This window comes from Lepisosteus oculatus, chromosome 1 (genome assembly GCF_040954835.1).
Source record: "Lepisosteus oculatus isolate fLepOcu1 chromosome 1, fLepOcu1.hap2, whole genome shotgun sequence".
NCBI lineage: Eukaryota > Metazoa > Chordata > Actinopteri > Semionotiformes > Lepisosteidae > Lepisosteus > Lepisosteus oculatus.
In genome coordinates, this window is record NC_090696.1 from 5171554 (window position 1) to 5183591 (window position 12038).

General features: G+C 39.9%; 1 protein-coding gene across 1 annotated transcript; it reads left to right on the forward strand.

Annotated features, from left to right (window-relative positions):
• The first annotated feature begins 515 nt into the window (after positions 1–515).
• On the forward strand, positions 516–11628 carry LOC102687335 (matrix metalloproteinase-21-like). The gene is made up of 9 exons (XM_069188863.1): positions 516–647; positions 762–838; positions 1333–1557; positions 2485–3211; positions 5303–5442; positions 6701–6842; positions 7503–7760; positions 10074–10246; positions 11243–11628. Exons 3-9 carry the CDS (start codon positions 1411–1413, stop codon positions 11426–11428), a joined length of 1773 nt encoding a protein of 590 aa, XP_069044964.1. The 5' UTR covers positions 516–647; positions 762–838; positions 1333–1410; the 3' UTR covers positions 11429–11628.
• Positions 11629–12038: the final 410 nt, after the last annotated feature.

A 12038-nucleotide genomic window follows, 5' to 3' on the forward strand; every position in this document is an offset into this window, starting at 1 on the left:
GCAATATACAGTATACAAGTAGGTCAGTATGCTGAATACAGTGAAACCTGTGTGTCCATGTATATGGGTGATTTGCTTAAGGAGCTGCAGGTTGGCTATTTAGCAGTCTTTTATTGCCTGGAGGTAGAAGCTGTTCCATAATTATGTTCTGTAACTACATAATTGTAGTTATGCAATAAATAAATGTATGCATTAAGGATTAAAAAACCAATACTGACAAAGTCAGTTTGGGGGTATGGTTTGTTATGTTATGGTTTAGAATAATTTAATTAGTTTCAAAAGTGTTACCTTTAAAAAAACCTCAGCCATCTAATCACTGTGACATATTTATTAATTTTCAAAACATAAAGTGAAATGATGAAAACATTTGAATGAAACCTAACCTGGAGTTCTTGGGTTTTACATAGTCTATAATCTGTTTCCCTAAATCTCGTACTTTGTGTAGATAACCACTCCTACGTCCCGCTCCTTAGGAAGAGGTGAAAAAATCCACCTTCCCTTGGCTCTGAGGAAACTGAGCAGGACTCGCAGTGGCTTCCACTGCTCGGCTAAAACACACCATCGTATTTTATTTTGTGTATCTTATTAAATAGCATTTTTGTCATTTTAATGACAAGGTAACACTTGTATTCTTGCAATTCTGCCAGGTAGGGTGCGTTTCTTATAGACACTTCTATGGAATGCCGTTGTAGCACACTGAAATGCCGGGCAGTTTTGTCTTTTTCTACCTACAGTATAAGCATTTTCTCGTTTTTTCTTAGATCAGCCAAGCACTAAAACGACGTTTTGGAAATACTGATTTCCTTTACAGAATACTTTGTATTTTTGTCAAACGAAGGTAAGTTTATTGTACTATTCGGCGAAATTGGACTGTTTTGTGTGGGAAGAGATGCGGGTGGTTCAAAGATTAATTTAAAGTGCGTACAGTAACGCCAGACGTCCCCTTCAAAATGCTAGGGACGGCTGAGAGATTTAGAAATGCATTTTAAATTGTGAGAAAGTGAAATTTAAACGGGGAGAAAGATAACAGGAACGTGTATTAGACTATGGGATCAGTTAGACTGAGGCCAGAGTGAAAACATTGAGCAAAAGCCGAGGTTTTCTCCTATACGAAATGTGTCTTGTTATGAATGTTCTTTGAATTTACTTTTAAGTAGCGATGATAGTATTTTTCCAATATGTTACAACTGTCCTTGAACTCGAGATATTTTTTTTTTAATTTGAATGGTTACTGTAGCAGAGGAACATCTCAGAAATTAAAAGAAAAACAAATACCACTGCACCCAAAATGATACCAAATACCATCTCTCTTCACTCGGGTCTCCTGACAAGGCTGAAACCACGCTACCCAGGAGCTACAGGAAGAGGGACTCTTACTGGGACTCCTGAGCACAGCGTTCTTAAAGCAATATGGTTTTGGTCAGTCTCGTACTAAGCCACATGCTGGTGATGACTCTGGCCCAGGCGGAGAGGCTGTGTCACAACAGGGACTGCTCCAACCTGCAGTATCACTCACAGAGTGAGGTGAATCCCATCCTGTCTCCACAGTCAGCGAAAGTAAGCATCTTTCCACGCTTGTGGCTGAGCAGAAGGTCTATTAAAATGGTTTACTGGTTTTAATGAGCACATTGCATTCGTTTTATTTGAAGTCACTGTTTTTATTTTCTCATTAATCAGCTGCACTCTTTGCTACAGATGTTAAAATTTGCTCCTGTATGCCCGGAAGTCCGGGCTTCTCACAGTTGGTGTACATATTTGGAGAATGGCACACATTTTGACAGCTTATTTTCAAATAATTTTATTTACAGCAGGCAAAACAAATACAAATACAAAGAATAAGCTCTCCCGCAAAAACATTGGGATGCCGTATTTAAGCAGGGTTTAAAGGGCCTTTAAGAGGCATTTGTATCTTTGACAATATTGGGAAAATATTTTGAAAATAAGAAAATAAAACAGCAAGATAACAGTTATGAAAGAAAGTTTTCTACCATAACTGTTATGTAACGTTCTGCACCATAATGTATTAATGTGCTCAGCTTATTTAGTAAGGTAAATGTTTTAAATTACTGCATAGTAGAAAGCTTTTATCATAGGTAAAACACACCTTGAAATCTATCATTTTCAAACTTGGTATTTGAACACCAGCTTTTTCTGAATCTTTGTAAAGGAGTTCACCTTAATGTCTGTATAGGAATAACCAGCTCCTAGGTCACATGTCTTCGTTACTGTTGATTGGGTTGATGACCATGATATTAGTAGGAGATTCGCTGAAAATGTGCCAGAGTTGAGTTTTCTGTTGAGGTATTATTCCTGTGCTCACTTTATTGGTATTTTTATTACGTTAAAAATATTTGCTTAATAGTTAAAAACTTTTAAACCATTAAAACATTTTTCGCTCTACTCTCTCGAAACGATATCATCATATTTCTGTCATTGTTTGAGCGAAGTTAAAGCCCTTCAATGAATCCTGCGTGTACCTTTCAGCAATTTCTGAGAAGGTACGGTTGGATTAAGCCAGTGAATTGGGAATCTCTGCAACGCCACCGTGCTGCTGTGCCCCAGGAGGAAAGTCCTGATTCTCCCGAAAACCCACCCCAGGATGTCCCGGACAATTCGGGAAGCAGCAGCGCAGAGGACAGTGCTCCCACTGAAACGGTTCCGGAATCGAGTTTCCTCCAGGCCCTCGAGCACTTTCAGCAAGCTAACAATCTTCCTGTGACCGGGGCTCTTGATGAGCCCACGCAGAAAACTATGACTCGGCCACGCTGTGGAGTCCCTGATTACAAATCCCCACACGGCATCCAGGATCCAGAGGACACACCAAGAGCCAGGAGCAATTCTACAGTCAGTAACTCTAGCGCAGAGGCCGCGCCACACAATGATGGCTCCCCTACTGACGCCAGCAGCAGTGGCACCAGGGCTGGCAGGCCCCGGGAGAAGCGCTTCCTGCAGCAGCTGGTGGAGCGCTCACAGAAACAGCGCAGAAGTGTGGTGTACGTTCGCAGCAGCGACTGGGGGATGGGGTTCTCCAAACGGGCTCTGAAGTGGAGGCTCCTGGGAGAAGGCTATAGTTCCTGGCTGCCCATCGAGGACCAGAGGAAGATTCTGAAGCGCGCGTTCCGACTGTGGAGCGAGGTGATACCCCTGAACTTCCAGGAAGACCTGACCTCTCGCGCCAGTGAGATAGATGTCAAGCTTGGTTTCGGAACCAGTAAGTACATTTAAAGAGATTCCTGCCGGTATTGTAATCTGACTGGATTTCACAGGTATGGAGGGGATTCTTTGAAGAATAATGATAGTCACACTGTGTAGTTACTCAACTAGAGGGGCAGGTTTCTCTCAGAAACCTCTTGCCTTGTCTTATTTTGTGGAACATTTGTCTCTAATGCATGCTGGGGAGGAGAGCAGCTTCCATACATGATCTGCAAAGAGACAAGAAAAGCTTGATTGCTGTACACACTGAAAAGTAAAAAAAGCACAAGCTTTTGTGTGTCATCCTTCAGGCATGTGAATAAAACGGATCTTTACTGACATGTTTTACAAAGTAAAATAGTTCATTTTAAAAATTTGGTTTGACGTTAAAAAAATAGTACGGATGAAGAGTAACACAGTTCTTGGAGTATAGTGAATTAAATCCTAAATCTTTATTCAAATTTCATGACGCTTTCTGAAAAAGAAATAGGAGGAAAATCTCACTTAAAAATATTTTTGCTACCTGCATGTAACACCCTGAACATCTACAATACATGTGCAGGTGTTCTCCAAGTATTAAATGTAGTCTAAATCATTTTGAATTTCTTCTGCTACCTTTACAATACTTGCTCATTCTTTTGTTGGTATCATGTGCAAAATAGACATGTTTACTTATTTTTCCAGAATCTACTGTATATAATTGATATAAACTTAGAATTGTATTGGTTCTAATACAAAACCATGAAGCACATCTCTAAATGCATCACCTTATATTGAGCATCTGTATTCATTTTCTATGCAATAATTTACTCCAAATGCTTTCTTTTTCTTAAAACAACTTTCTATAATTACAGAATTCTATGAGGAACTCATATTATGATCTAGAAATCATAATATACCATATCAAATATTTTGTTTGTTCCCAATTATGCAGTTGCTTGTTTAAAGAACTCAAGTTAATTAAAAATGAACTTTTTCAAATCGTCAGGTACTACCCCATAGAATTAATTACTATTCCATAATGATGATTATTATATCTAAGTTTTAATTATCATCTAATTATAAAGTTTCCCTTTTCTTTTATTCTACTGGTCTTTTGTCTCTTTTACTGAAAAACAATATTGTTTATTTTAGCTTTCATTCAAATATTGTTTTCTCTGCATTTCTTTCACATATTTTAATCTGGTTGCAAACCACTAAACTCCTCTCCTTTAACAGGATAATTGTTTTCTTTGAACCATTTTATAGAGTGCTTTCTTCCTCTGTGTGTTCTTCTTAAGAAATGTAGTAGTAAATGCTGTGGATGGGTGAGTGGAGGTACAAATCTTCTTCAGACTGACGGATAGATCCTTCTGGCTGTGGGAGTGTCTGTGCGCTGCCTGGACTTTATCCCAGCCTGCAATGTTGACTTTGCTCTTGGAAAGATTGATGAGTATCCTTCACAGAGTGGTTTCCCTCAGAGTCCAAGTATTTTAATGATCTAGCATGAAATGTAAATGCTGAAATGATAAGTTGTGATTTTTGTTTCACGTTAAGTTAATTCTATAGTAGACTTTGAGTACATTTGGTGGCATTTATATGAAGAAAGGGATTTTTATTTATACATTTCATGCACAATGGACTTTTTAAATTGCATTTTGAAATAATGCTAGTGCTGTACTTGCCATGTAATTTCTTTTTTCCTTTATTGGGTCTGTTAGAAAAAAACATTTTTGGAAAAAACTGCTGCTAGCTGTTTGGCTCATTACGGGCCTATTATTCTATGGACAAAAGATAAACATACAGGTGAAATGTGGTTCAAGTTTCAGTTCAGAACTGAGAACACAAGCAAGGTGAAGTATTTATGTCAAAGTTAAAAAAAGATAAATAAAAGTACTTTTTGCATTTTGTTTTTTTTTCTTTGAAAGTTATCCCACTTTTACTGTATTTTACATTATTCTTCTTTGTGACAACGATCAACATACTGTACACGTGACTTTCGGTGGTGTTCCATCAGAGAGACTGTCCTTGTGCAGTCCTTCGAGGGGTTTTTGTGAAGTGCTGAACAGAGTGGTCAACAGGGCTACCAGCTGGCTGGACGGAGTTCGTGACCCCCTCTCCTCCTCCACAGGAAGGCACCTGGGCTGCTCTCAGGCTTTCGATGGCGCAGGGCAGGAGCTTGCACACGCCTGGCACCTGGGAGACATCCACTTCAACGATGACAAGCACTTCGTGCCCCCGCGGAGCGAGCAAGGAATAAACCTCTTAACGGTAACTGGGAGATAGATGATGTGGGCTCACTTTAGAGGTGGGAGAAGGTTATGCTGAAAAGTGGAAAGAAAGAAGCATAAACTCAAAGGTTTCAGCTGTGGGGTCTTTCTGCTTTCCAGTGCGGATTTAACTGGATTCATTTTGCAACTCGCACCCTGATACCGCCCATCTCATGACATGCCTTATTTCCTGTCCTTAATGTTTTAGTGATTCCAAACAGGCCTGAGAGGGACACTCACCATCGTTGTTCCACAGTATACACGTTAGCCTCTTTCCTTTAGAGATCAGAGTATTCAAGGAATGAACACATAGATATGTTTCAGTGTGCAATAAAAATTATACTGAATGAGATTTACAATTAGCTCATCCAGGCCCAGACTGAGCTATGATCTTAGATCATAGATCATAGCTTTTGTGAGTTTGTGAAGTTGAGTCATGATCTGGTCATTACCGATTGTGATTGTGATTCCCCGTGAGGTGGTGCATCCGAGCTCCTTTAGTGTGTATAGATGGACCTAGTCACCCAGGGCTGCCTTTCTCCTGAGGAAACCTGCGAGTTCCTGGGTGCTTGTGGTCCTGCAGTGTTTATAGACACTTCCTCCTATGAAAACCAGCATTCTTGTCAGGCTCTGTAGACTGTGGAGTGTTAAAAAAAAGAATGGAGCTAATGGGTAGGCATATCAGGGGATCCTCCAATAGTTACTGGAGCTGACCCTGTGAGCTGAGATTTATCAAAACAAATAGTGATTCCTAAATATGTTAATCCATTGTGAAATATGAAACAAATTTCTAAAACATGATGAAGGAAGATTTTCATCCATCCATTTTTTAACTGCTTAATCCAATACAGACTACACCCTGGACAGGACACCAGTCCATCGCAGGGCACACACACAGAGACACTAAACACAAACATGGACCCACACTTGGGTCAATATTCCCAGAACCCAGTTAACCTACCAGTGTGTCTTTGGACTGTGCAAGGATACTAGAGCACTCCGAGGACACCCACACGAACACAGGGAGGAGATACAAACTCCACACAGACACCAAGTCTGGAATTGAAACCAGTACCCCAGTACAGTGAGGCAGTAGCCATAACCACTTGAAAGAAAACAAAACGTTCCCAAATACATAAGTACTATTGTACTCTGAACAGGTGCGTAAGGTGATGTTTGAATCAGAAATCAGATGGACTTCTAATTTATCTCATTGACATCTAATAGGAATGCTCTGTTTCTTTCTTTCTCACATACAGGTAGCAGTTCATGAAATCGGTCACGTCCTGGGACTGCCCCACATCAGCAGAGTGGGGTCTGTAATGCAGGCCAGCTATAATTCCCAGAATGCCTATCTAGAGCTTGACCGGAAAGACAGAAATGCCATTCAGGGGATTTACGGTAATTTCCTGCATTTAAATTGACCGAACATACAGTATGAGCAACTCAAATGTTTCTGTGGTCTAAACACTGGGATACTTAGTTGCAACATTCAGATAGCATGACTTTGATGAGGTGATTAAGCATTGGACTGAATAGTTAATGCCTTTGTAAAACAGCTCATGTTTCTTTCTCAGACCTCCCTTGGAATAAACTAAAAGGTGTTCAGAGTGCAGTTTACTGGTCATATGCACAAGTGCAATGAAATGCATGTACGCTCCATTACAAAGACATTACAGAAAATCATAGTCAAAGAACACTCATAGCAGTGTGAGACAGTGGTGATTTATTTGCATACTGCTTGTGCTGTGTTTCCCAATATGTGATTCCCAATATGCTGGGATACTGTCTTGTAGCACTAATTTGTTTTTGACCTAATTTCTTTACTCTTCCATGCATAACATTCCCCTGAACCATTAAACCAAATGCCATTCCAATACATGTGTCCCTTGATTTTCATATTCTTGTGCAGCTCCCCACTAATTTCAGTAATGAGTGGAGAGCAGCGGATATTGAAGGCAAGCTGCAGTTCTTTCTTATCTTGTTATAAATGGAGATGTTGCATTATTATCCCTCCATAGACAGAATGAATAGCTCCAGTGGCATTGGTGTTTCTCACAGGTACTTGTGGACAAGAGTTCGGCACCGTTTTTGACATGGTTTACAAAGGCGAGGATGAGGAGGGCCATGTGAAATACAAGTTCAGTACCTACTTCTTCCGCAGCAGCTGGTACTGGAGGTATGAGAATCAGTACAGCAGGCCCAGGTACCGAGACCCCATCCTCCTGCGAGTGGGCTGGCATGGTATACCCTCTGAGGGTATTGATGCATGTGTTCATGTCTGGACCACTGATAAGGATTCTGTTCTTTTTTTCAAAGGTAGGTAGGTTTAGTTTGCTGTCCATTTCAACCCTAGGAGGGCTATAGCTGAGAAGTACTGTGTAGCCTGAATGCCCAATATATATGATTTTAGTGTCAAGGAAATTCTATGATCAGCTCCCTGATCAGCTAATTCTATATTTTGTAGCTCGAAATCCAATCTGCTAAATCCTAGAATAGGCCATACTCCTGTATGTATTGCATATTTGTGTGGAAAATAGGTAAATCTATTATTTGAAAAATGGTCAGGGTGTCAAAATGTAACATGACCGCAACATTTCTAGAGTTATCAGGTCATTGCTCAGTTTATAATTAGACCATTTAATTTTAATTTTAGAAACACATCGATATGTTAAATGACTGGCTCTTTAATAAATTGCTAGCTCATTGGTCTATTAATTAATAAAGTGGAAAAATTATGAATAACAAATTCTAAATTTACGAGTGTATCGGAAAGCAGAGACTCACTGAAGATGCCTGATCTAGCCCAGACATTTCTTCAAGCGCTCAGGCAGCTTTGGTAACAGCCTGTCTTCAAAACCCTAAAATATATGTGAAATCTGCCAGTACTGTTTATCCAAATATGATGAACACATTATAATGTAATAATAAATAATTATTATAATTATTTAATTATTATTAAAACAGAAGGTAACAAAAATTGAGAAAAGCAGGAAATACTGCAACTGAGGGTTGGTATAGTTAGAGGCCTATGAATTATTTGTTCTCTAGCACAGCTTTGGTGCAAAGAGTAATAATTCAGGCACACTGGAGTCAACAAATATTTATTAATAGTGACATTACATACACTAAACTACACACAACACACAAGCTACACTATTTCCAAATTTACAAATAAGGCAAATAAAGTGCAATTATAAAAGTAAAACATCAAAGAAAGCTGATGTCCCCAGTTGTGTCCAGTCCCATCGACACAGCTTTCTTCGACATGCGGGATCACAACATCTGCTTCTTCTGAGGGAATAATAATAATAATAATTGCTTACACTTGTATAGGGCTTTTTCTGGACTCTCCACTCAAAGCGCTTTACAGGTAATGGGGACTCCCCTCCACCACCACCAGTGTGCAGCCCCATCTGGATGATGTGACAGCAGCCATAGTGCGCCAGAACACTCACCACACATCAGCTGTCAGTGGGGAGGAGAGCAGAGTAATGAAGCCAATTCATAGATGGAGATTATAAGGAGGCCATGATTGGTAAGGGCCAATGGGAAATGTGGCCAGGACGCCGGGGTTACACCCCTACTCTTTTTGAGAAACGCCCTGGGATTTTTAATGATGTACAGTAAGACTGCAGGTTCTATAAACATTTGTCTTGTCCTTCAGGTAGTCTGGTGCGCAGGTCATTTGCAGATAATTATTTTTAAGATTCCACACTGGAATCGGTGTAATTGCCAGCAGAAAGCCATCCGATCACTGCATGAGGTTCTCATCCAGCCCAGTCTGCCCAGCAGCTCCGCAGACACTCTCACTGAGTCACAGAGTCACCGCTGCAATCAAATGTCGTCCACTCACCACAGGTCACGTGTGCTGCGCGTCACGTTTTCAAACGCTGGGAATGCGCGACGATGATGATTGAGCTGAATTTAATTTTAAACATTTAACATTCAGTAGAGTGGAACAGGAGTGAATAGTCATGTACTGGATGTCATAAAGACAGGGGCTTTTGTCCTTATCAATCAGGCTTATTCTGTGTGCAAGCTGAAATGTTAATGATTTTTTTATTGAACAAAGCCTAATTTTAAAAACTCTGCTGATAGTTCCTAAGGTTTCTGCAGAGTCTTGCGCAAGTTGCCAGTGAATAATAACTGCAAAGGGATTCAATGTAGGGTAGGTACTAGTACTTTTGAAATAGGCTATAGTGTATACTGTCCGTCTTTGAATGCTGCCTGGATGCCTCAAGATGTGTTTGGGCTGGAACAGAGGTTTTCTGCAATGCTCTGGTTTCTAATTAGCTCACCAATTTCTAAAAAACTGTCTCTTTTGTACAGTAAATTGACTGACAAGCTGATAAATTCATACTGTAAATGTATTATTTTACAGATTGACACATGGTTAAATTTATAATATATTGATATTCAATTATATTTATAATATAATTTATAATCATAACCAGCAGCTCCATAGATTTAGATTTTCAACTTTAACCGTAATATATGCATTGCACAACCTGTGGAAAATCCTATGTCTTAATTGACAGCTTTTTTTTATTTTTATGGTATCTGTCACTCCCAGTAGCTGGTGCACACTGTGTGAAACGACGGTCTATGAATTCTACTTTTATCGCTCAGGCACACAGTTCTGGCAGTACGACACGGAGAATGACAGAGCATGCACTGAGGATTCCCAGGGCAGGCCCTTCCCCCAGCTCATTAAGGACAGATTCCCGGGGGTCCCCAGTCCCATCGACACGGCCTTCTTCGACAGGCGGGATCACAACATCTTCTTCTTCAGAGGGAACAATGTGAGACTGCAGCTTCTGTAACACAGGCCCCTTCCCAACCGCCATCTGAGTTTCCCTCCATTTAATGTACAGACATATGGGCAAGTTAAAGGTTTACTCCCTGCTGAGAAGAGAAGGAAGGAAACACAACGTTTCGGCTGTGGAGCCTTCATTGGGTGTGAATAAGAACATACCCGAAGAAGGCTCCACAGCCGAAACGTTGTTTGCTGTCTTCTCTTCTCCGAATGGAATAAACCTTTAACTTGTTCCTTTACAGCCTACGCAGCTCCCTACTTGAACCAATACAGACATAGTAAAGTGTCTCTTAGAAACATCTTTAATTTATACCTTTTCCTCTCATAGAAGTCACTGAAAAAAATCTAAACTTCTCCACATTTACAGAGGAGTTTTTAAATTTTGTTCAGAAGTTTAGAAAGATATGACCAGGTTTTAAAAGGTCTTCAATAAAACATATTGGAAAAACTGTGAATTATGCATGCATAGAAAGTTTTGTAAAGGGTTTTGTATAGAACAGCAGATTTTGTCACATTTCAGCACGTTGTCATTTGGATCAGAGAACTTTAGATGTTTTGTTTCTTAGTCACCATGTCCATTCTGTCACTAAGCAATCCAGGTTAGATCCTCACATTCTACCATCCAAAACTAAAGACGTTGAGCATCTGCTTTGTAATTTCTGAAACATTTTAAACCTGCTATCACAAGACTAACAATGTCTCCAATGAGACTCCTGTGAACCGGTTTCCACCACAGTATTTGTTTGTTGTATGTAACAGGACTTATTACTAAAGTCCAAATGTTAAAAAGTTGTTCATTACCTCCTTTTACCTCAAAACTGATTCACATTATCGGTGGTGTATTTCAACAGAGGTGAACCTAAAATGGTGCTTGTTAAGGTCTGTGTTTTTCTGTGTTACTGACAGGTAACTGCCTTCAATGTTGATCTCAACAGAAAGGTTGATGGTTACCCCAAGCGGATAATTGATGTTTTTCCTGCAGTGGTGTCTGGTGATCACCCAGTGGGAAATCTGGATGCTGTCTACTTCTCCTACTACTACAACGCTACCTACATCTTCAAGGACCAAGACTATTGGAAAGTTGTGGATGAAAGGGACAGAAAGTCTAACTCCTCGCTGCCTTACAATGGCCTTTTTCCTCATCACAGTATCAGCAGCCAATGGTTAGACATCTGCGATGTTCATCCGTCCATGCTGAGCCCAGATAGATCCATTTAATTTATCCTTTTTTTTCAGTGCTGGTAAAATCAACACTGGGTACATACTGTGTTCCAACAGGAATGAAAAATATTGTTTGACTTCATCAGGAGGGAAACTACCACAAGGTAGAGATTTCAAAATTTTAAAAAATATATATATTTTTTTCCACTATGGCACCTCAGAGAGATATTGTGCTTGTGTTCATGAGAGGATGGTAAGATATTCCTATCAATCTTTCTCCACTGGAGTGGAGTGTCAGCAACCAGTTAAACTGTGTGTGGATGTTACTGGCCAATATTACAGGCACGCAAAAATACTCTGTGACTGAAACATGTTAGGTTCATATATACAGTGGTTGGCTCTTCTAAGTAGTTCAATAATGGTTAGCAAGACTATGCTTTAGAAAAGCAAGGGAATGACTTTTTCAATGCTATGACCACTGTAATTTCATTTTAGCATATCAAGCTCACAAGTCAAGAACAGACAGATCTCAGTTGGATTTTTCATTTTTACCAAATAGTTTCATACATTCAGACTGTTACCACAATGTCTGGGCCCCACCCACGTACTGTATCAAC

What these genes read in the sequence shown, in the direction of transcription:
- LOC102687335 (XM_069188863.1), top strand. Translation starts at nt 1,411, where the DNA reads ATGGTTTTGGTCAGTCTCGTACTAAGCCACATGCTGGTGATGACTCTG. An exon ending in TGCCATTCAGGGGATTTACG is followed by an intron (nt 6,843 to 7,502) that starts GTAATTTCCTGC and finishes TGTTTCTCACAG; the next exon opens with GTACTTGTGGACAAGAGTTC. An exon ending in TTCTGTTCTTTTTTTCAAAG is followed by an intron (nt 7,761 to 10,073) that starts GTAGGTAGGTTT and finishes TTTATCGCTCAG; the next exon opens with GCACACAGTTCTGGCAGTAC.